Genomic DNA, 22,623 nt, shown 5'->3' with positions numbered 1-22,623 from the left:
TGCTGATGATATGTCTCTCTCTGATTGCCTCCTGTTTATAAATTAGTTATAAAAAAAAAAAAAAAAAAAAGGGTTTTGATAGAATGTGGGGCCCACAGTTACTATGCATGGCCTCGTTCCCACCGTTGGATGACACCCATGATTAACGTAGGCCATTCATTAGGCAGTGCACATTGTTAACGTATACTCTGACAAAACTCAGGATATTACGAGGGTTTTACATAATACTCTGTCTGGGTATAACACTTAATACGCGGGCATATATTAACCCAAGTTAAACTATAAAAATTGTGGAGATCCTTATCTTTAAGTTACAGTCCAGAAGTCGGATTGGTTGAACAATCCTAACCGCTGATTCGTGGACACTTGTTTATTGAAATAGGATTGATGGATAGTTATCACTATTAACCGTCAATAAAAGCCCATTACTCTGTAGTCAGATAATTAAATAAAGGTTTTGTTTTATGATACATCTAAACTTGTATATATAATTTAGCTGATTTAATTTGAATTACCTGTATAGTATACAGTTTTTCAGTACTTTCTAAGTGCCTGCTTATCATCCAACATGTTGCTAGAGTATCAAAGATTTTTTAGTAATTTCTTCTCAGTACACATGGTAAAATACATAGGCTACTGTTGTTTGATGATTTGTTGATTCTGCGAAGAACATGGAACGTAACCACGTCTGTTGATTTGCTAATAGGCTGAAATGAAAATTAAAAAGGTCATTCTTAAAATCATATGCCAGGCACCCTTCTGCATGTCCATGAATAAAGCAAAGAGCGAATAGCTTGGTACCCACACCACAAACTCTACTCTACAGCGCACAACGTTGCTTATCCTCCATCCCTCGCACCCTTAATGTAGTTTCGGTCTAACTAGATTGTTGGTCTCCAATGGAAAATCCTACATCCATGAACACAACGCTGGATTGTTGGTCTCGAATAGAAGGCTGCTACAAAACGCTACATCGTTGCTCTCGAATGTAAGGCTGCAGGACTTTCCCATAGACAACTAAATCACAATCATCTCACCAAAAGCCTGGCAACATCGATCCCACATGAGTTGTGGATCTGGCTATTGTTTGGCCCCGGGTTTAAAATCTAGGGCCATACCTTATGCACAGAGCGGATTTCCCACAACCAATGTAGTGTGCCCACAAACCTTTCATGCTCTAGGCCCCCTGTAAAAAACAGTAGTTTCAGAGGATTGGTCCGGCAAAACTGCTCTACAAAAAATTACAATTCAATAGGTCCAAAACTCAGGTGGGCAACCAAATGATGAATTATTCCTAGAACCTCCAAAATCATGTGATGCGGCTACGGAGAGTTTTGGAATGTGTACTAATTTTGGGGTATCCATTATTCCTAATAATGTAACATCTTATGAATGGATTGGAAGGTTATATTGGTGGTCATCCACATCCAACCATACCAACTCTTCCCTCAGGTGTTACCTACATATATGAATTTGTATATCATCCATGAAATATATGTAAACACAGATATCGGATGTCCAAGTCAGATATCAGATTCAGATTTTCGCATTATCCAACCAACACTTCACCAAACTAACATAACCCCCACCACAATTCAATAGGTCACAATTTCAATAGCGAGCAGCACCATAATCAGACCAACCAACATTCCGAGGGGTTTGAGACATGATCCACAAACGAAAGTCCCACTGAATGAAATTTACAAACAAGAATCTTTTTTTTTTTTTTAAAGGTCCTTAAATTCCTTTATTTTGATGTCCCCACATTTCCGGTGCGGGTCCAGCACAACAGGTATAGAGTGTAAAATGGCCTACAACAACATAATGCAAATCCATAAGATCCACCACCGCCACCCAAACTCCATGCCGGAGCACCCAAAAGTAGCCAAATGTGCCCTGAGGAAATCATCATATTGCGTTGTTTCACAAGCCAAAGCAAACAAAGCATATACGGAAATAACTTCAAGAATCTGTCGTTATGACAATTTCCATAATATGTAAGCTTATTGTTTATGGTTCTTCCATCCGGTAATCGTCTGGCTGATCCTGTTAAAAACCCGGGCTTCAGCAAGTGGAAAGGCGGGCAAACAGGTCAAAATCAACATGTTCATAGAGCTCGCATCCGTCCAAATCATATCTAATCTTTTCCTCCTATCCTAAGATATTTTCAATTCAATTTCCATGTACCCGAACCATGGCACATCAGACCAGGGGAGATTGCCCTGTGGGAAGTGGCTGTGGAGGATCTCAAAGCATAGCCATTTATCAAAGGAACCAAAGGATTCTAATGGGAGACATAGGAATCCATTGATCTCCATTTATCTCTGAGTCTCCATACATAGAATTTGCAGGCCACCCATACCTATTCATATGCACTGTGCAATCTCCCTGATCAAAGCATGGAGCTCCTGTACGCATCGCTTGTGGACCCATTCCCCACCCTCCGCTCACCCGTGAGCCAGCTGGAATTCGGGCTGGATAAGGAAGCTATGCTCTCCCCCACCTCAGCCTTGCAGAGTGGGCACGATGCATTTATCTTCAGCCACTCGTCCACACATTGCATGTGGAAGAAATGTGAACATGGCAGCTCCCGAAGCTCGTCATTGTCTGCGTATTTTGCCAGGCAAATGCAGCATACCTGTAACCAATATATTGAATGAGAGAATCATCGAATGTTTATTTTGCATTCTGAACGTGCTTGATCTTGAAAAGTGATAAAAAAAAAAAAAAAAAACCCATTCATTGTAGATGGCAATTTGGAAGATTATAGAAGGGTGTTGGCATCGGAAATGACATGATGTGTCAAACAAGCACAGCTCAAATGGAAAATGTGAAACAAATCCACCTTGTGTTTGGGGCGGTCAGGGATGGGATAGGAACCACATAAGACAGCCTCCAGATTTCCCAGTTTCTACTCTCTCAAATCCCAAGTAGGATAAGAATGTATCAGAGCTTGTGGGGCCCATTCTTCTCCCCAATGAGATTTCAATATAAACCCATCCCACCTGCTAAAGAAACTTCCAAACAGGCTAATTCTTTTTTTTTTTTTTTGAAAGACGAGAAACACACACTCTTACACCCCCATATTTCCCAGTTTCTACCCTCTCAAATCACAAGTAGGATAAGAATGTATCAGAGCTTGTGGGGCCCATTCTTCTCCCCAATGAGATTTCGATATAAACCCATCCCACCTGCTAAGGAAACTTCCAAACAGGCTAATTCTTTTTTCTTTTCTTTTTTTTTGAAAGATGAGAAACGCTCACCCCACACACACATGGGTTCTCAAACCCATGACCTCAGAGTTGAGACACAGTGTCTACCACTGAGCCGAGTAGAGACCCCAAACACGCTCATTCTTATCCCCAATGCGATTTAGTCTGTGTTTGTGGAGGCTTGGAAAATCTAAACTTATAAATAAATGCAACTGTAATTGGCTCCCAGCCATTTAAGGTATGAATAAGAATATGTGATTCTAGGAGTTCTACTCAGTATAATTTCAAATTTCCCATAATCATGAAACAGGGCTCTTTTGTGATGAACTGGAAAGAAATAGCACTTTTATATCCACATGAGTACCGTTTCATGATTTTTGGAAATACTGCCAAAGAGTAGGAATCCCAAAAGAATGGCAAATTATTTTTCTCAGGCCTACCTAAGCAAAAAAGGCACCCTTACATTGGCATGTGTAGAGAGGTGGGCGTGGGATTAGTAAAATTCTAAAAGGATAGAAGACTTACAGCATCTTCCGCTGAAATGACCCTCTCCCTGTTGGTACCAGCTGCAAAGATCCCGCCCTCACTGCCACCTTCTGAACTGATTTCATTTTCTCCTCTGCTTCTGTTTTTCTTCAACTTGAACTTGTATGTTGGCAAAGCACCAATGGATTCCGGAGTCGCTCCTCTGGTCTGACCCAGATCCTCTCGGAAGCCCAAGACAGAAATAATACAAGGCAAGCAGCAGCAGATCGTTGCACACAGAATGAAAGGCATGGCATACCCAATACAACTGAATGTAAGAAACACTATACATAACCTGCACGTATGCACGAGAAAAGGTTAAGTGACATAAAAATGAAGAGGCTTGCTATGGAAAGTCGAAGCCTCTTTGGCCCCATCCCGTGGTCACCCTGACTATTCATCTAGTAGGTACCACCATTGATGGCTTACATGGCAAAATCCAACTAACTAGATACCCCATCGTCCATACAAGTGTTGAAATCTGGACAGGAGTTTGCCTTTGTATGGATGGCAAGGATCTCTAAAAAAGATTTCTGCCAAGTGACACAGTGGAACAACCACAATCACCGTGTATAGAAAAGAAGAAAGGTGAGCTTCCTAAGTATAGTCTCAAACATGGAAGAAAGAAAGAGAATGAAATGGCCGAAATAGCATAATCAGTACCTGTACAAGTTTGGAGCGTCACCAGCAGACGTGTGCCCACCAAAGATCCACACATTGCCGACCACAAACCACACCGCAAAGAAGCAATCCAAAGCCATTTTGAAGTGGTCAACCAGTGCATTGAGCCTGTTGAAGTACAGAAACATCTAACAGTGAAAACCATGTAATTGAATCACATAAGATCTTAAATAACCTTCAAGTCACATATAAACGTTAGAAAGCCTACAATGTGAAAAGATCATATATCGTTTGGATTCATGATGAAAGTTATGCATACGTTTGATGCCGGCGACATACCTCACGCAACCCTCCTTTATCTGGGCTTAGGGACCAACAATGAGAGCACAAAACTCCCACAGGTGCAATGTAATAGACATTACATAGTTTGATCACAATCAAACGGTATATAATAAATTATTACATAGGTTTATTACAATCAACGAGTTCTGTGATGTGAAAAGATATTATAACTACATATTCTCATATGAAGTCTAAGCAAGACTTGGGTATTTTCCCTTGGAGGATGCTCTCCACTTCTTCCAATTATGTAAAGATTTTGTATCCTATAACCATCACAAAGATTGTAAAATAAGAATTCAATTCAAAGGCGGGCCGATGTTGCTTAACCTTCCAGCAGGTTTTCCAGTCAATCAAAATGGTAATCTCCTTTAACAAATGATTCTTGTCCAATTACAGCATTACTAGTCTCAATTCACCAACATCACCTGCAGAAATGAGCCTACTAGGCTATTTGCATCACCTTTACACTGATCAGGTTAACTGCAAGGCTCCATGCATACTGGAAGTATTTCACTAAAGCCTTGCAAACGTACAGTTTACATCAGAGGTTCCACACATGAGAGGCTCATGTTTCAGTGATCGAAACAATAGATCTGATGAGCAATAGGGTCCGTTTTCGATGCAGGACATCTTGAAAAAAAAAATAGCTAAGATCCTAACCCTTCAGCCAATCACCAAAAAATAGATGCCCAAGAAGACAATACAGCAGTGGACCACATTCAACAATAGATATCTTCCAATCTGTGAATTTTCAGGGCATCTCCATCCACGGTGTAGCCTATTAAATCAAAGGTTAGGACAATGTTACCCAGATATGGGTGTATGTGTTGAGTACAGGAAGAATCAAGTACCACGATCCTCCAAATTACCTGAGGATACGGATATGGCAAGGATTCATATGTGTGTTGAATAGATTAAACACGTATGTACTGCCAATCAATCTAAACTCAAGGAGCTCGATCTACAGCAGGGCCCATATTTGGAGAGTTTGGAGTCCAATGCACATGCACCATGTACTGTGCGGTTGTGCAGGTGTCTGAAAGGTCATATTGTGGCAGTGACAAATAATAAACAAATTACTTTAAACAATTCCATAGACTCTAGCTACGGGACAAGGGTAATCCTTATCCCATTCCCTCGCATCCCATGCCATAGAAAAGGTACTCCCTTCTTCCAGATATAAGGTATGTCTTAGTAGTACCCCATATCTCTATTGTCATGCCGACATCGAACCTCTTGGGAATTTAGAGGTATCCAGGTACCAGAAAATTTCGATCATCAAACCATGGCCTACACGTATGAAACCTTGAGTGTCATTGAACTGTATTTTTGCTGATGTGCCGGACCATCTAGTTCCTCCTTGCTAAAACTATTTGTAAACATAATTTCTAGATAGGAAGAGAACGCATGCCACAGCAATGGCAGGTCTTCACAGAGCTTACCCGTTCACAATAAGCTGAATGATGAAGATATTTAATCACAATTCACAACATGCATGGCACGAGGTTGGAATGAGTCAGATAAACAAAACCCAATGATCAGCATATCAACCTGAATATTGACATACATTGCATGCCCTGAAGTTATGTAAATGGACCCAATTTTTTGCACATTGAAGTGTAATGCAGGTACCATGCCACTAACACATTTGAACACCAAAGCCCAATGGACATACCCATCAGAGAAAGTTAGAAGACTGGAACATTATCTTTGAAATTAAGGTGATTCAGCCTGCTATGCTATATGGGTTACAGGGGGTCAGTTTGGTTCTGCAAAAGTTGGGTTACAGGGGGTCAGTTTGGTTCTGAAAAAGTTCCATTCAGACAGACTTGTCCAAGCAGGGCACATGTCCTCTGTCTGTCAACAACTATTCAAACAGAGGCATTAATTCCAATAATACCAAAGACAAGGCTATCCAAAAAACCAGCCACTAGTGTGGATTGGAATCCGTACACAAAGTTGATTTTAGCCTATTTTCCATAAAATACATAAGTGAGTAGTTATCTTTTGTGCATGTGGCACATATGCCACATGAGCCACACAGGTGAATGTGCCACGAGTGAGACTGTCTTCATCATCCTACATGTGTTGCATTTGAGCTTCAAGTGTACCACATGTGCCACATTTGGCAATGCCCATGCGTACATAAGCCACATGTACCACTGTGCATGTTCAAGCAACCGACATTTGCCACCATGTATCTTCAAGTATTCCATACGTGACACGCCAGTATTGTTCTACAAGTGCACCACATGTCTAGATCTGCCCATGTGCCTAAAGTATACAGGAGCCACACATGCTTGTGTATTTGACAAACAGCAGTCAATATGACAAATAGTCCATCCATAAAAGCCTATTCCAAACAGGCCTTAGTGAGAGACATGCATTCAAAAAGTTATTTCTGAACTGAACTTTGATGGTCAGTAACCAAAAGCTGGGTGTGTGGTAAACATGTACATGTGCCCTCCTTGCTATTCCCTGCAACCGACTATTTGAAAATGTCCTTTCCACTTGTCTGATGGTGCATGGTGGAACTAATCTACCCATGCATGGCCAGTTGGCATGTGAGTGGTGTCAATGTAGGCCCTTGCTGTGGCCAGTTCCAAAAGCCCGGGTAAAAGGATAAAGGTTGATGTCTAGTGGGCAGCCAATCATAAAACTTTTGCCAATCTACCATTTAAAAGCCAATTGATAGGAATGGTAACTTAAAATGTGAAAGTCAAGGATTATTATTATCTCTTGGCAACAAAATACAGTTTCATGAACAGCCACCTGAACGTTGGGATTCGGATCGGTCGGTACATGAACTTTACGAGAAATAAAACAATGGATGAATCTTAAAAGACTATTACGATATGTGGACTCCAAATGATACATGCTTAACAGCATATCACCGAGGGTACCCTCCCATCTATTCCAACTAAGTTTCTCAACAACTGGACTTCCAGAGCAGCTAGATATTAATATGATGGCAGTTCAGTGTAGGGGATTCACTATCCATTATGGCAGTCAACCAACAGTTACATCATCATCCCTTCCTCCTGTCTATAATGTCCAAATAAGGATATCTATATGGGTACAGACTAGTGCTCGAAATATTGCTACCGCACCATGTATTGCACCCTTGGGATACAGATACATATCAGTTATCGCATGGGATATATCGTTTGTATCACATAATTTATTGCACTTTTTGGGAAACATGGGGTAACATTGGAAAATTTGTTGAATTTTTCAATGAAACTTTGGGGATTATTTAAAAAGACCTTAATACACACTTTTAAATCATAAAATCTCAAAAAATAAGTGAACATAATAGTTTCATTTGTAAAGGGTCCTAGGCTATGCATTGGTTGACTAAACTAATACAACTATATTCAAATTGAATGCATAACATTAATAAATATATTCAAACATGTATGAAAACGCAATTAATTCATTTAAAAGTAAATTTTAAATTTTTTAAAAAAAAATAGAAATTGTAAATACACCTATCAATGATGTGACCGGCAGATTTTCGGGGCATGATGGGCGTTTAATCCTCACTATTTCATGTCGTGCCTGCCTGATTTTTGGTCTCATGCCCTAAAATAACCTATCGAAATGGATGAACGGTGTGGATAAAACACATACATCAGGGTAGCCCTACAAAGCCCCCCACAAGACCGTTACAGCTACCCAGTCTACCTGCGCCCATAAAAAGGACACAGATTAGCTACTGACAGGTTGAGTGGCGATACTCGCTACTGAAGTGACGTCACCAAGTTCTGTGGCCCCCACCATGATGTATGTGTTGTATCCACACCGTCCATTCATTTGGAGAGATCATTTTAAGGTACGAGACAAAGAATGAGGCAAATCTAGATCAGTGGTGGACCCCACCATAGAAAACAGTGGGGAGAGTGACACCCACCGTTGAAACCTTCCTAAGGTCCACAATGATGTTTATTTGAGATCCAACCCTTTCATAAGTTAACACAAGCACGAAATAAGTGAAAAAACAAATATCAGCTTGATCTAAAACTTTTGTAGCCATTAGAAGTTTTTAATGGTGGGCATCACTCTCCCCACTGTTTTCTGTGGTGGGGTCCACTGGAGCTTTGGATCTGAATCATTCTTTGTATCATGCTTTAAAATGATCTCTTCAAATGTATGGACGATGTGGATACAACACATACGCCATGGTGGGGCCCACTTAACTTGGCGACATAACTTCAGCAGCGAGTCTCGCTACTCAGTAGCTGGACACAGATTTCCTGCAAAAGCCTTTGCATGATGTTCCTGCACTAGGATGCTAGGTGGGGCCCACCATGATGTTTGTTATAAATCCACACCGTCAATCCATTTTGGGAGGTCATTTTAGGGCATGATACAAAAAATGAGATGTATCCAAAACTCAAGTAGTCCATACAAGAGGAAATAATTTAGATTCAGTGACCACCGTTTGAACCATTCGTATGGCCATAAAGGTTCGTATCAAGCGATATTTTTGGTGTTTTCAATTCATCTGAATGGGAATGACATATAAATGGTTTGGATGGCATATAAATATAAAGTAAGATCCCAGGAAGTTTTCAACCGAAGGAAACTTTCCACGGTTTTCCCTCTCGTCCGACCCACTTGAGTCTTGGATCCAACTCATTTTTGGTCGCATGTACTAAAATGAGCTCCCACAAGGGATGGACGGTTTCGATTGCTCAAAAACATCACTGTAGGCCCCACCTTGCATCACAACGCATGAACTTCCTGCGAAAGGCTTTCGCAGGAAATCCGCGTCCTCTATAGCTAATCCGCGTCCGTAAAAAAGGCAACCGAAGCTTTTTTTTCGAAACTAGAGAGGTTCCGGTTCTTCTTGCCCGGAACCCTAAATCCGAAAATCTCTCTCAAATACACTCCGAAATTGAAGGGAATCGAAGATTTTTTCGCACTTACCTCTGAACGGTGCATCGCTTCGATCGATTGGCCCACCAAATGCAACTTCCATTAGGCAATCTCTTCTACTGGTACCCAATGCACTCTCTAAAGTTTTCCTTTATATATATCTATATATATATATATCGATTTTCTGGGGTTGTCCCAATTTTTTTCTGATATTTCCAGCATTCCCAGCCCTTTAATTGCAAAGAAAATATTAAAATCTCCTACAAAAAACAGTAGAAGTGATAATATTTGTCGATATTGCACGATATTTTGCGATATTTCACGATATTTTGCAATATATCGCACGATACACAAGATTTTTCGAATTTTTTGTATTTCAAGGGCCTTCTGAGGGGTTTCGTATCGCTCGCCATCAATACCGATAATATAGGCCAATAGTATCGATATTACGAACACTTGTACAGATTAGGATAGTGGGGCTATGACTCCACGTTTCCCAAAATCTAGGACATGGATATGGATATCCCATCAAATTCTCTAAGACCATTATAAAATTGTTAAGAGCCGACAAATAATAAACCTAATACAAGATGATACTGCTTAAATTTTATCTTACAGCTGTGTTTGGATGCACGAGAATTGGAACGTGAAGTGAACATTATGTTTAGTCAGGGAAAATGAGAAAAATCAATCATGTCACCTATTATTCATAATGAGGAAGTAGCCTTCAAATTGCAGTACGTTTTTTGCAACTCCAACTTGAAACCAACATGATCAAAATTTGAAGCCCAGGCCACTGTATAAATGCTGCAGAAAGGTAATCACAAAATGCATATTTCCACTTCATTACAATAATGAAAATTGCATTTTGATTTTTATAGTGCATCCAAATGCACAATAAAAGCATCCATGCAGCATCTGGAGCCAGTATCAAAATACCAACAAAATTGATACAAGTATTCTAGGCATAGAAATGAATATGGGTGGGCATCCTAGCTACCTCCCTTGCATCCCTAACTAGCCCATTTTCTGTCAAATTTAGCAGTTGCCTTCCATAATGCAGCTCTCCTTGTAGGCTGGTAGCTCATTCATTCTGTAGATAGAGCTCCAGAAAATGAGATGTATTCGTGCTCACCTCAAGGTCCTGAAACCAACACTTCTGGTCTGGACTGGATGCATGGCAGTGAAGCCATCTATCCTTCTTGAGATGAGCTTGACCTGTGCAGTGCAAACCCACTTCATGGTCAGCACCCGACGAGGCATTTTTATGGTACATAAGTGGACCGTGTATGGATTTTTACTCTGGTGAAACCGGATAGGGTTACTGAAAGTTGAATGACAGTATATTACAGATCATTATTCCATGGTTTTTGGTTTCTCCTTTTTTCAGAATAAATCATCATTTCATGGTTATTTTCATAATTATTACATCAATCATCACTGACAATATGTTAATGAAAGCTAGAATAGATCGGCAAAGACCGACTGAGAATCTCACCAAAAGAACTGACAGCAATAACAATGAAAAAGATAAGACTAGATTGTTTAACATCTAATGCTTTTGGTTGAGTATTCGTCTTTGGGTGGGCCTAGTTAAAAGTCAAGAACATAGAATTCAATGAGTACTCCCGAAAACATCAAAAAATCACATTATGCATCTTTTACTTCTACATTGATGGTTGCCATTTAAGACTTCTAATACGTTATTTTTTCATAACTTGCCCATTCCCCCTCAATTGACAGTTAGCATTGTGCTGTGCTAATATTCTCACATAGATTCTGTATGAACCATGCAACAGTAGGAGGATGTGTTCGTCCAAACTTGACCGGGAAAAGTTTTATGGTTACTGCCCATCAGACATCAACATTCCTTTTCTACCTGTGCTCTTGGAAACCAGCCATGGCATTGGCAGCAAGGTATTCCGTAACGGTAACGGTGGCCGTAACAGCCACCATTGTTACCTTTACGATACAGGCTGTAACAGCCGTTACGACCCCCATAACGGCTGTTACGGTCTTTTTCTATTGAGAAAAATCTGAAAAACCTGTATCGGACCCGTAACAGGCCATTACAGCCTATACGGGGGATGTAACAGGCCGTTATGGGGGCTGTAACGGCCTTTACGGGTCATTTTATCCGTAACGGCTGTTACGACCTTTACGACCACATAACGTGTAACGTTTGCCACCGTTACCTTTACGTAACAGCCTTTACAGCACACCATGCATGGCAGAGGCTCATATTGCTAACAATCGCATGCCAAAATGGTCCCACCCAGTATAACCCCCAGCCCAACTATTACACACACACCCCAATGGAAAGCAAGCAAAGTTGGGTAATGGAGGGGCAGTTGTCGGGCATTACTTCTGAGCAAGAGTCGCACGCGCACACACACGCACACACACATGAGAGATGCTCACAAACCAGTTGTGAGTCCACATAGTTGGCTTTTGGGGCTTTGAATGATATCTCTCACATAGGGTTTTGCTAATATCCCTCCTTCATGAGGTCGTTACCAACATCCAGGGTTTTGCTAATATCCCCACCTTCATGAGGAAATTACCAACATCCAAGAAAAGCTTGTGACTGACATGCGGCGCCCTGGATCAACGATTAGAACCATCCATTCTTTCAGACAACTAGGGACAAACCATGGTGCAAAAATCATGCCAATCAAATGATCCTACGCATCCAATCAATAGCATGGAAAATAAACAAGGAAAAGCGAAATAGGTCCAATCATCATCTTGAACCATCCATCTGATCTCTCTCTCAAGTTGACAGCTCTAAAACGGCAACCGGCAAGGATATGGCTCAATGGACGTGGATGTAGGTAGTAAGAAAAGATTTGATGATCTATGGTCTTGCTGAAGATTTGGCCCTTGATAGAGTGGAATGGTGGAATACATTTCATGTAGCAGATCCCCAATTAATTGGAATGGGGCTTACATGATGATCTGTGTGTAAAGATATTAGACTAATACCATGACTTCATTGACTAAGAAATGAATGATATTACTCTACTGTTGAACCAGTGTTTTCAGTATCTTACAACATAACTGATATATCCCACGATATATCAGTTATCCCAGCTAGGCAATACAAAACCCAGCTCTTTAATATCCATTTTTCATGGTATCATGTAGTATATCAAATCCATTTTTCATGTAGTATATGTAGTATATCGTGGATATTGTAACATTGTAATAAATTCCTAAAGTATCGTATGATATATTGATACCAAGTGCAATATCGAAAGGAATAAAAGGAAAACAGCACCGTCTTTTTCTAGAAAATCCTTGAATTTTCATTTTTCTAAAAAATTATAATTATAATAATAATAATAATGATGATGATGATGAAATCCTTCCAAGTTCATTGTAAGGTGATTTCGACCAATCTACTCCAGTTTGTTGGAAGAAAATCTAATTTTCTTCGAAACCACGATCAGAAGCTTCTTGGGACGGGATTCCAAAAGGTGCATATTTTTTAGTTTTGATTCATTTTTTTTTCATTTTTATCATGTTGCCAATAGTGTCAGATGGTAAGAAACAATGATTGTTCATGTTTTGCATAAAAATTTATGGACATGAAGGTTCAATTTCAAGATTGGGAGACATGAGCTGAGTTGCAGAAATTTTGGGAAAAATCAAAATTTTCCCAAATTAGTTGCGATCTTAGTGTCCAAGCACAAATCAAACATGTATATAACTTGATCTACACATTCTTGGCAATTTTGGAATTTCTAAAAAAAAAAAAATTAATTAAAAACGTTAAAATAATATTTCTGTCAAATTCCACAGTATATTTCTAGTCTTCTACTTCTTTTGCATTTGAATCTAATGCTTGTGTTTTCATACATGTTTTCTTACATTTATAAATTCTATGAATTTACTTTGAATATAGTTGCATCATTACAACCAAACAGCACATAGATTAGGACCCTATACAAAGGAAACCTACTATGTGCACTTGTTTTTTGTGATTTTTTTATTTTTTTGTGATTTTTTTTATTTCTAAGTGTGAATTGGTGTCATTTTTAACAATCCCTGAAGTTCATTGAATTTTTTTTACCTGTTTCCCAACAACAGCGATAAATTACACCATATAACCGATATATCACATGCAACAACTGACATGCATCCATATCCCACGGGTGTGTTTGTGATACATTACACAATATCAGTACAGAAAACATTGTGCTGAAAAATCTGAAATTTGTGTGCTAAATTCTCATGGAATCATTTACTTATTTTAGTCAAACCAAAATCACATCAGACATACCATAAATGCAACAATCCACATGTCAGAAATTTTCAGAACAAATAGCCTAAATAAAACATAATTCACAAACAGCAATCAATGAATAGTGTCATCGGCCATCACAACAATCAGTGAAGCACCAGAAACAATGTAAAAGCCCACAACAGGGAACATAGAAGTAAGCATACATGGAACCCATATAACATGGGTAGTTGTAACCTGCAAAATCAGAAAGAATTGTTAATGGGCTAAATGTTGATCATCTACAAGATAATCAGTTGTAGTCGACCAGCATATACTTAATCATCATCATGATACTAAGTCTGCAAGCACCACACTGTCCAAAGCTACCAGGAGCAAGCCAACCCACATCCGTAGGCTAGCATCTAAACCATCCCCATGCAATCATCACCAATGTCATGATCATTGTCACCACACCATGTTTCTCTTGATCCTTCTACCAAGATCATCAACCCAACTCCTCAAAGTCATCATCACCATTAGTTGTGCCCATCCCCCTCTCATCCCAGGTAAAGCTTTTCAGTTGGATCTTCTCTGAAAATGTATTTCATATAGATTGTTATACTCCCTTTTTTATTCTCAACAAATATATCTCACCAAGAGCCTCCAATTGAAATGCCCATATACCTGCTTAAAGCTTCATGGCAGTCAATTTGCTCCTCGTTGTAAAGGCACTCTATTTTTATCACATTTCAGCTAAATTAAAATTTTCAACTTGTCACCATAAAAGTTTTTTATTCGAATGCTACTTGTCACCATATAACAATCTATGCAAGAGTTAAAAAGCAAAGAATAGTAAAAAAACTAAAGATATCGCTCGTAAGAAAAAGCAAACTGTAGTGAGACATCCAAATCCAAAGTCTCCAACCACATCTCTAAACATGGAATGTTTTTTTTTTTTGAAAGGTTAAACATGGAGAATTATAAAGTGTTAAATAAAAAATCAGTTGGACTTAACAGCTTATAAATACAACCTATAAGTTTAAAACATGTTTTCATATTTCATAAAGCAAGAATATATTAATGGCTTATTGTTGTACTTGATTGATTGCGATAATTTTCATCTTCATTTCTGGCACAATCCTTCTCATCCCCTTTCTCGGCTTCAAGGTATTTGGCAAATATAGCAAATTAGATATAAGAAACATCCTATTGTATGGGAGAAATACATATGAGATGTATCGAAGTAACTGAGGAATGTAAATACATCCAACTTCATTTGTTAAAGTTTAAAGGTAAGAAGGATTGTTACATTTAGCATGGATGTCACCACAGAACCTGCCAACCCACCTTTCATCACAATCTTCCAAGTTCCAATCATTCTGGTACAATTAGCATGTTGTGTCATAGTAGCACAATCCTTCTAATCAGTGTCCCTCCTGCTTCGACTCACACTCCAGCCCCTGCTTCCTACCCGTTTATACTTGAAAACATTTTGAAATAGATGCTTCCCTGCTCCTGCACATGAATTTTTCATCGCTTCACTTCATCCTTCCGGCAACTATATGTTGTGTATGCCAATTTTTCCATCTCCAGAGTTCCAGGTAAGAATCCATTGACTAGTTTTTACTTCACACTTTACCAATTTCAACAATTGGACTGAGAAGAGCAGCAGCAGCAACATCATCTAAACCTTATCCCAATATTTTTTATTTTTTTTTTGGAAACGAACCTTATCCCAACTACTTGGGGTTGGCTACAAGAATCCTATTATGCCATCCCACTCTATCAAGGACCATATCCTTAGTTAAACCATAGGTCATCAGGTCTTTTCTTCCTACATCTCCCCAAATTCTTTTGGGCCTTCCCCTCACCCTTTTATGTCTTTCAATTTGAATAAACGCGCTCCTTCTAATCGCCACAGTCTATGGTCTCCATTGCACCATCTAAGTCTACTTTCCCTCATCTCATTACCCATCAGTGCTACACTTAAGTTCCCTCAAATGCATTCATTTCTAATTCTATGATATCTCGCCGTGCCACTCATCCATCTCATCATCCTCATTTCAGCTAGTCTTATAGTTAACCTATAAAATTCCACCCTAAGTTTGATCGGTACGCAGCAATCACATAAAACACCCAAGGCGCATAAAAAAATTTTGATCAGCATTATTGCAGAAGCCTATTCCTTGACAATCTTTGTCCAGGCTGACAATTTTATTTTCGCCTATCATTAACAGACATCTTTTTGAAACCACAAACAACAAAACAATACCAACACAAGGTCTGCCCTCAGATGCACAATGAGTCCACTAGAAACATTATCTTCTTCGGCTTTGAATAAGTGTCCAGTCGGATGCACAAAGAGTCGCCCACATTGCTATCGTACATCAATTTGAGTTGAAAGCAAATAACTCTAGGCAGTAAAAGTTCTGAAGGGGTTAAAAACAAATTTCCTCAAACCCTAGCCAACAACACCTTCAATTTGCATTTCCTGTTGGTGTCAGATATAGCCTAGGAATTAGGAATCTGAACTCGTGTCCGACTTGTCAGACAGTTTTGCCCAACGCTCGGTCTATAAACTCTATACAAGTTCAGAAATTTGGACATTTACCCCAACATGACAATGTGAAAAACTCTATATGTATGTTAAACATGGACCCCACACATTTGCATGACATTTTGACATTAAAATTGTTGCTTTTACCCCCCTTAATATACACAACTTGTATGGGAGTTGAACCTTTTTCATCCCCAATCTATATAAACTCGAAAAGAACGCATGCCATACCTTATAAAAGCTACACATGCATACGCCTCAATTTTAACTGTATCGTAATAACATCTAAATACCTGAATATGCATGTGTGTGTATTATCATATATAATCTATTTAACTTCAAACAAGCACATCCGATGGGGGTCAAACAGACATCCAGTGTCAGATTCAGGGGCACCTAGAAACCCCTGCCATGTCGATACATTCGTAAAGTCACACATTATCTAATTAAAAATAAATAATAAATAATAATAATAAACATTTATAAAGTTATAAAAAATATGTTTATTACATAAATACAATAAAATATAGAAAAATATCTGACTAAATAACATTACATCAATAAAAATTATTTATACCAAAAAAAAAAAAAAAGATTAAAAAAAAAGATAAATCAATGTTATTTCTGAACTTTATGCGTTGAGTGTTAGGAATGCGTTTACATGACATTTTTTTAGAAAAAGGAGTGTCCTTTATAGAGAGATGTAAACTAATGTGCACATATATGAGTTGCTCATGTTAGAGAGATGTAAACTAATGTGCACATATATGAGTCGCTCATATCCAACCAGTTGGATAGCTAATTAACCGTCCAACCAGCAAGTAATTTCCATCCCATCATGTGTACACAATATCCAACCAATCTGAAAGGTTGCCTGCAGCTTGAGGATCACCTGAAGCAAAAATCAGCCCGATTCACTCATCAGGTGGGCCACACTAATATCTCCCTCAAGATATTCCAAAGTGGTTACATAACGGCTGTTACATAACAGTAACGGTGGTAACCGTCACGCATTACAGGGCCATAACAGCCATTACAGAAAAAATGGCCTATGATTTTTATCTTAAAATTTTTTTTTTTTTTTTAAAAAAAAGAGAGAGAGAGACCGTAATGCCGATTACAACCTGCACCCCCTCTAATGGTGGAATAATGGTGGAATAGATGTTAAAAGAGACATGATTACATAGATGTTAAAAGACACATAATTACACACTTAGAACTCAAAATATTACCAAAAAAAAATCATGCATAATAGTCCTCTATTTCCAAAAACTATGTACTGGCACACAAAACTATGCTCCAAAATCCCACTCCAATCATGATTTCTCCACTGAATTCAAGTTTACTTGAGTGGAGTTTTTCAAATACAATTACAAAAAGAATCCCCTTAAAAATTGGGCATAATACAAATTTTTAGATTTTTATTTTTCTGATTTTCTCTAATTTACAATGGCTTCAGTCAATATAACAAATATCTATGATAAATTAATAAAATATAGCATGATATTTCACAAGTATCAAAAATATTCCACCACCTTGGCTGATATTGACAAGATTATCGTGGATATATTGTAAAATTTGTAATCCAGGATGGTTTTCTATTGATAATAAAACAAATAGGAAAGTCCAAACTTTTTCGCTTACTCAGTCTTACTCACTAACATGACTTGGACACAAACCTACACCCATGCCCATGCAAAGATAACCAGTGAATGCACCTTAAATACAAAATGTCCTTCCTAGTTTGAACCTATTTTCTCTAAAGTCAAAACAAAAACTTCCCCAGACATCCGATTTACAGGTATTTCCAACTTCAAATATATGCTCATAGCCTCATGCACAGCCGATAAGGCATAGCCCATGAGGAATGCATGGGCTTCCATATTCCCAATAAATGATTCCTAGAAACCAATATGCTAGTTTTGTAAGTTCATATAGAATGACCCAAGCACAAGTCAAAAATTGCCTTAACCAATAAAACCAATGCAAAACATATTTCTTTCCATTTGGACATGTTAGTCAAGGTCCGCATCGAGGTTCAAAATATCAGTGATGGAGCACGTATTAACCAACTATATATCAGCCATCTTAACATTATCGTATCGGCAATACCAGCAAAATGTGCTTCATAACACTTAGGACCTGTTTGGTCGGGCGAATCCCATGGGATTAGGAGGGATGGGATGGATTTTAAGGTAATGATGGTGGTGTCAGTGGATTGGTTTAAGATCCATGGGATTGCTATATCACGGGACATGTTCACTGGGTCTGTTTGGCACCCCCGGCATATCCCGGGATTTTTTCTTCCAATCCGTCCAACCAAGGGATGGGATCAATTTTAAGGTAATGATGGTGATGTCAGTGGATTGTTTTAAGATCCATGGGATTGCTTATATCCCAGGACAAGTTCACCGGGTCTGTTTGGCTCGTCATGCATATCCCGGGATATCGCGATCCCATCCCTCCTAATACTGTGGGATCGGTCTGGCCAAACAGGCCCTTAGTGGTTAATGCAAACACATTATCAGCCAATAAAATATGGCCAGCTGATATTTTGAACCACTTTTTGCATATAACTCAAACCATCAATTGCTGCATGAGCAACATAAATACAAAATGTGTGACGGAGCATATTATAACAATTTATCAAATGCTGACAATGGAAAGAATACCTTGGAATTGAAGCTGCTGTTCCTGCACTTCGAGTAAACCATGACCTTGCGGTACGTCGTGGTTCCTCTTCTGGAGCCTGAGGAACTGAAATGGCAGTGTAAGAAGTAGATTCAGAAGAAGCATTGCCTTGAGAAGAACCCTGACGTGCATGTGTAGATTCTTGCTCAGCAGAGCCCTGAAGGTTGCGATGGATATATCGCCAGTAAAGAAGAGGGAGAGTAGCAACACAGCCTGAAGCATATCCAACAACCCATGCAAACAATGGAGCTTGTGGATTCTCATGCCTCGACAACGACAAAACGACAACGGATGCAATTATTTGGCTGACAGTGATGATAAGTTCGATGGAAATCCACAACCCGGAATTCAGTGGGCTTCTATGACGGCGGCGACCGTAACCGTCACCTCTCCTCAATAAAGAGGCATTTCTCGAAGTTGATGTGATGGAGGAAGAAGAAGAAGATTGAGATATGGGAAGCTGTGTGGTACTTGAGGGCCCGCCATCATGCCGTGGTGTTTCTAGGTCAGACAAATTATCAACATGAGAGCCCGATGAGGAAGCAACGCTGCCCCTGGTAGTGACATCAATAACATGTTCTTCGCCGCTATGACTTGTGGACCGCTCCATTAGTAAAGGATATCTATCGGTTTGGCTTTCACGTTGTGGTTCCAATGAAGGAACAGCCATCAAAGCCCGCAGACAGGATTGAAACAAAAGTAAGCATAGAGAAGCAGTGAAATTGCCACTTTTCAAAGCTTCCTAACTGATATGCGACACAATGAAGAAGCCCCAATAAAAAAGCAGCTCAAATTTCAGGCCCCACCAAACAACCTGTTACTCTCTCAGCACAGATTTGGATATGCTTCAAAAATTGTTCTGTGTAAGAAAAAGATGACCACAACATCAGACCCAGTAACTTCCTTCTCCTTATTTTATTTTTTTCTATTTTAGAATGCAATTGCTACTCACCACTCTCCCCACACATCTGCGCCAGATCCAGGCCTTTCTTCAGGAGGGCACTACCATGTGTGCACTGTGGCTCAAAAATAAGGCTGACCCATTCATCAGGTAGGATATACGTGTATGAAAAATGGACAGTAAAAACTTGACCAATGGCCTACATTCAACTTTCATGAGTGTCCAACCTGATTAGTGGATTTGGTAGAGCTGCAGCCGGTGTCCACATTGGTACAAGTGGGGAGAGCAGCAGCGTTAGCAAGACTCCTTTTTTGGTAAACAGAGATGTAACAGAACAAGCAGAATCGACAAAACAAGAAATGCTAAATAAGGAATGCAAGCGGCCTGGAGTTTCAAACCACTTGCAGACTAATTTACTTTTCAAAGACAGAACTAGAAATTTCAGTTCTTCCTTCTTCTCTCCTTTACGAAAAGGAGATCCGAAAAGCACATCATCTACAAAACAAGAAGCACTAAATGAGGATGTCAAAGGAATAGAAACTGGCCAATTCTGATATGCATTTCATCGACCATATGGCCATTTGAAGCTACTCATTTACCATCAAAAAAAGGTCGCACATCAAACCATTTTGCATTTGTTCCAACTATAGCATACAAGTGGATGTACCTGAAATTGGATCTATATCATCAATCTGGTGGGCCCAACAGACTAGAGAACCCTAGATGTCCATTTATCAGACGTTCCCCCCCCTTGAATGTGGACCCCAACACTTCTCTATTTTCACCATACTTTCGAAGGCCCCAAATTATTGGGTATAATTGCATGTTCAGCGTGCTTTTCCTAGGGCGGACCATACACAGTAGGGACCACCATTTGGATGGTCTGGAATGAATGATCATGCAGCCATGGTTACATGGGAGCAGCCTTAAACCACTGCTGGCTCATCAGACAATGGGCTACAGTCTATCAGAATAAAACCCTAAAATAGCTGAACCGAATACTCATATTGTTCATACACCTAACTAAAAACAGCAAGACAATGCCTTGGATTGCAAATTACTAAAGAGAGAAATGCGAGCATGGCTCACCTGATCGAAAGACTAAAACAATCAGTTCAAGAAGCTCGCATCCAAGCGTTGACTGGCAAAAAGATCACTACATCATCGCATATATAGTATTTCCCATACAAGAACAGATACCTGAAAAACATAAGAAAATTTAGTCCTGACAATCGTAGAAAACCATATTTAGACAAGAATAACATGAAATTGATAGGAAAATATCCATGCAACAGAACCCAATTCTTGCATATGAACTAAATCGGTTTTCGCTTAAAAAAGAAGGGGGAAAAAACCAAAATCAAAAAGAGGAAAATTCAGATGCTGAAAAGCACCTCAAATGCAATAAAATCACAATCCGACCAACCAAACGAGCAAAAGAAGCAAAAACAACAGAGACCCAGATCCGATTCAAGCTGATAAACAACACCCAGATTCCATTTTCAACTCTTTCATCCAAAAAAAAAAAAAAATTTCCAAATAAAACCCCCATTTCAAAAAAAGAAAAAAAGGAAAAAATGCAATCATTGAACCAAGTCAAACAAAGAGAAAAAGAACACTACTGATCGAATCCGGCGGCTGAGAAGCAATCGATTACTCGATGGTGACGTCAACTGCAATCGCAATCCAAATCGATCGTGATTTGGGCAGGTGATTCCGCAGCAACTGCAGATACAAGAGGAAAGTGGGGTTTTATCTCCTCTCTCTCTCTCTCTCCGGAAGATAGAAAAGAGGAGAGAGATGAGGAGAAATTATTTTTAAAATTTTAAAAAAAAAAAAATGAGAAAAGGAAGAAAAAATGGACGTACCAGATTTAATCCAACAATCTCACCGAAAGAGTTTTTTCTTTTTCTTTTTTATCTTTTGGGTTTTCAGTTACCTTGACTCAGTGCGTAAAACACTCAAGTCCGTGGGCCCACCATTTTGTAAATCTAAAATCTACTCCGTCCATCAGGTTTTTAAACCTCAATATTGGGTCAGAGACCAAAAATCAGCTAGATCTCAAATCATATGGGCCACACCACATGGCACAGAGAGAATGGAATGCTGATCGTAGGTTTGTGTGTGGGGCCATTATGTTATGTGGTGTATATTTCATCAAACCTGTTAATCAGGTCTAAATAACCATATTCAAGAGAAGATACAAAAATCAGCCAGATAAAGAATTCAAGCGAGCCACAACGTGTGAAATTAGTGGTTGTGGGAGAATTTTTACATTGTTCCTATTAGTGTGGCCTATAAGAGCTTTTATCAGAATTGAATTATGTATCTACGGTTAAAATAGTGTTTAAAACTGAATGGACGGAATGGATTATAAATATACAACATTTTGGACCCCACAGAGCTTGCGTGTTTGAGAAGCTGCGTGAAACATGTGTCGCTGATGATTCCGGGCCCTTGCTTCGGACCGTCACTTAGGAATATTTTGTATTCGTCGAGCTTGAGATTGAGGATGGATTGTCGCTTGACGCATGGATGATTGGGTTCAATTTCCAGCATGGTCTGATGATCTGGACCGTCCATCTGGTGGAAACTACTCTTGATGGGAGATCATACAATGACTAGTTGGAAATGGGACAATCTTGGCCATTCGATATTTTTATTG

The 22,623-nt window shown here is 39.2% G+C and overlaps 1 protein-coding gene across 9 annotated transcripts; it reads right to left on the bottom strand.

Moving 5' to 3' along the window:
• Positions 1–1,892: 1,892 nt before the first annotated feature.
• On the bottom strand, positions 1,893–21,888 carry LOC131223331 (E3 ubiquitin-protein ligase At1g63170). 9 transcript variants are annotated; one of them, XM_058218706.1, is made up of 7 exons: positions 21,827–21,888; positions 21,048–21,158; positions 20,010–20,207; positions 19,039–19,916; positions 4,401–4,526; positions 3,738–4,032; positions 1,893–2,638 (listed from the first exon to the last, which is right to left on the bottom strand). In XM_058218706.1, the coding sequence occupies exons 4-7, from the start codon at positions 19,725–19,727 to the stop codon at positions 2,393–2,395; spliced, it is 1,356 nt and encodes a 451-aa protein (XP_058074689.1). In that variant the 5' UTR covers positions 19,728–19,916; positions 20,010–20,207; positions 21,048–21,158; positions 21,827–21,888; the 3' UTR covers positions 1,893–2,392. The 9 variants fall into 9 exon arrangements, with proteins under 9 accessions (XP_058074689.1, XP_058074688.1, XP_058074687.1 ...); XM_058218705.1 differs by lacking the exon at positions 21,827–21,888 and adding an exon at positions 21,616–21,769; XM_058218704.1 differs by lacking the exon at positions 21,827–21,888 and adding an exon at positions 21,578–21,762.
• Between the last annotated feature and the right edge of the window lie 735 nt (positions 21,889–22,623).

The sequence above is a fragment of the Magnolia sinica genome, chromosome 13 (assembly GCF_029962835.1).
Source record: "Magnolia sinica isolate HGM2019 chromosome 13, MsV1, whole genome shotgun sequence".
In the NCBI taxonomy this organism is placed as follows: domain Eukaryota; kingdom Viridiplantae; phylum Streptophyta; class Magnoliopsida; order Magnoliales; family Magnoliaceae; genus Magnolia; species Magnolia sinica.
The sequence above is the reverse complement of the archived record's forward strand: the minus strand, read 5'-3'. Positions and strand labels throughout refer to the sequence as shown.

What these genes read in the sequence shown, in the direction of transcription:
- LOC131223331 (XM_058218706.1), bottom strand. Translation starts at nt 19,727, where the DNA reads ATGGCTGTTCCTTCATTGGAACCACAACGTGAAAGCCAAACCGATAGA. An exon ending in GACGCTCCAAACTTGTACAG is followed by an intron (nt 4,033 to 4,400) that starts GTACTGATTATG and finishes GCATACGTGCAG; the next exon opens with GTTATGTATAGTGTTTCTTA. An exon ending in TCATTTCAGCGGAAGATGCT is followed by an intron (nt 2,639 to 3,737) that starts GTAAGTCTTCTA and finishes TATTGGTTACAG; the next exon opens with GTATGCTGCATTTGCCTGGC.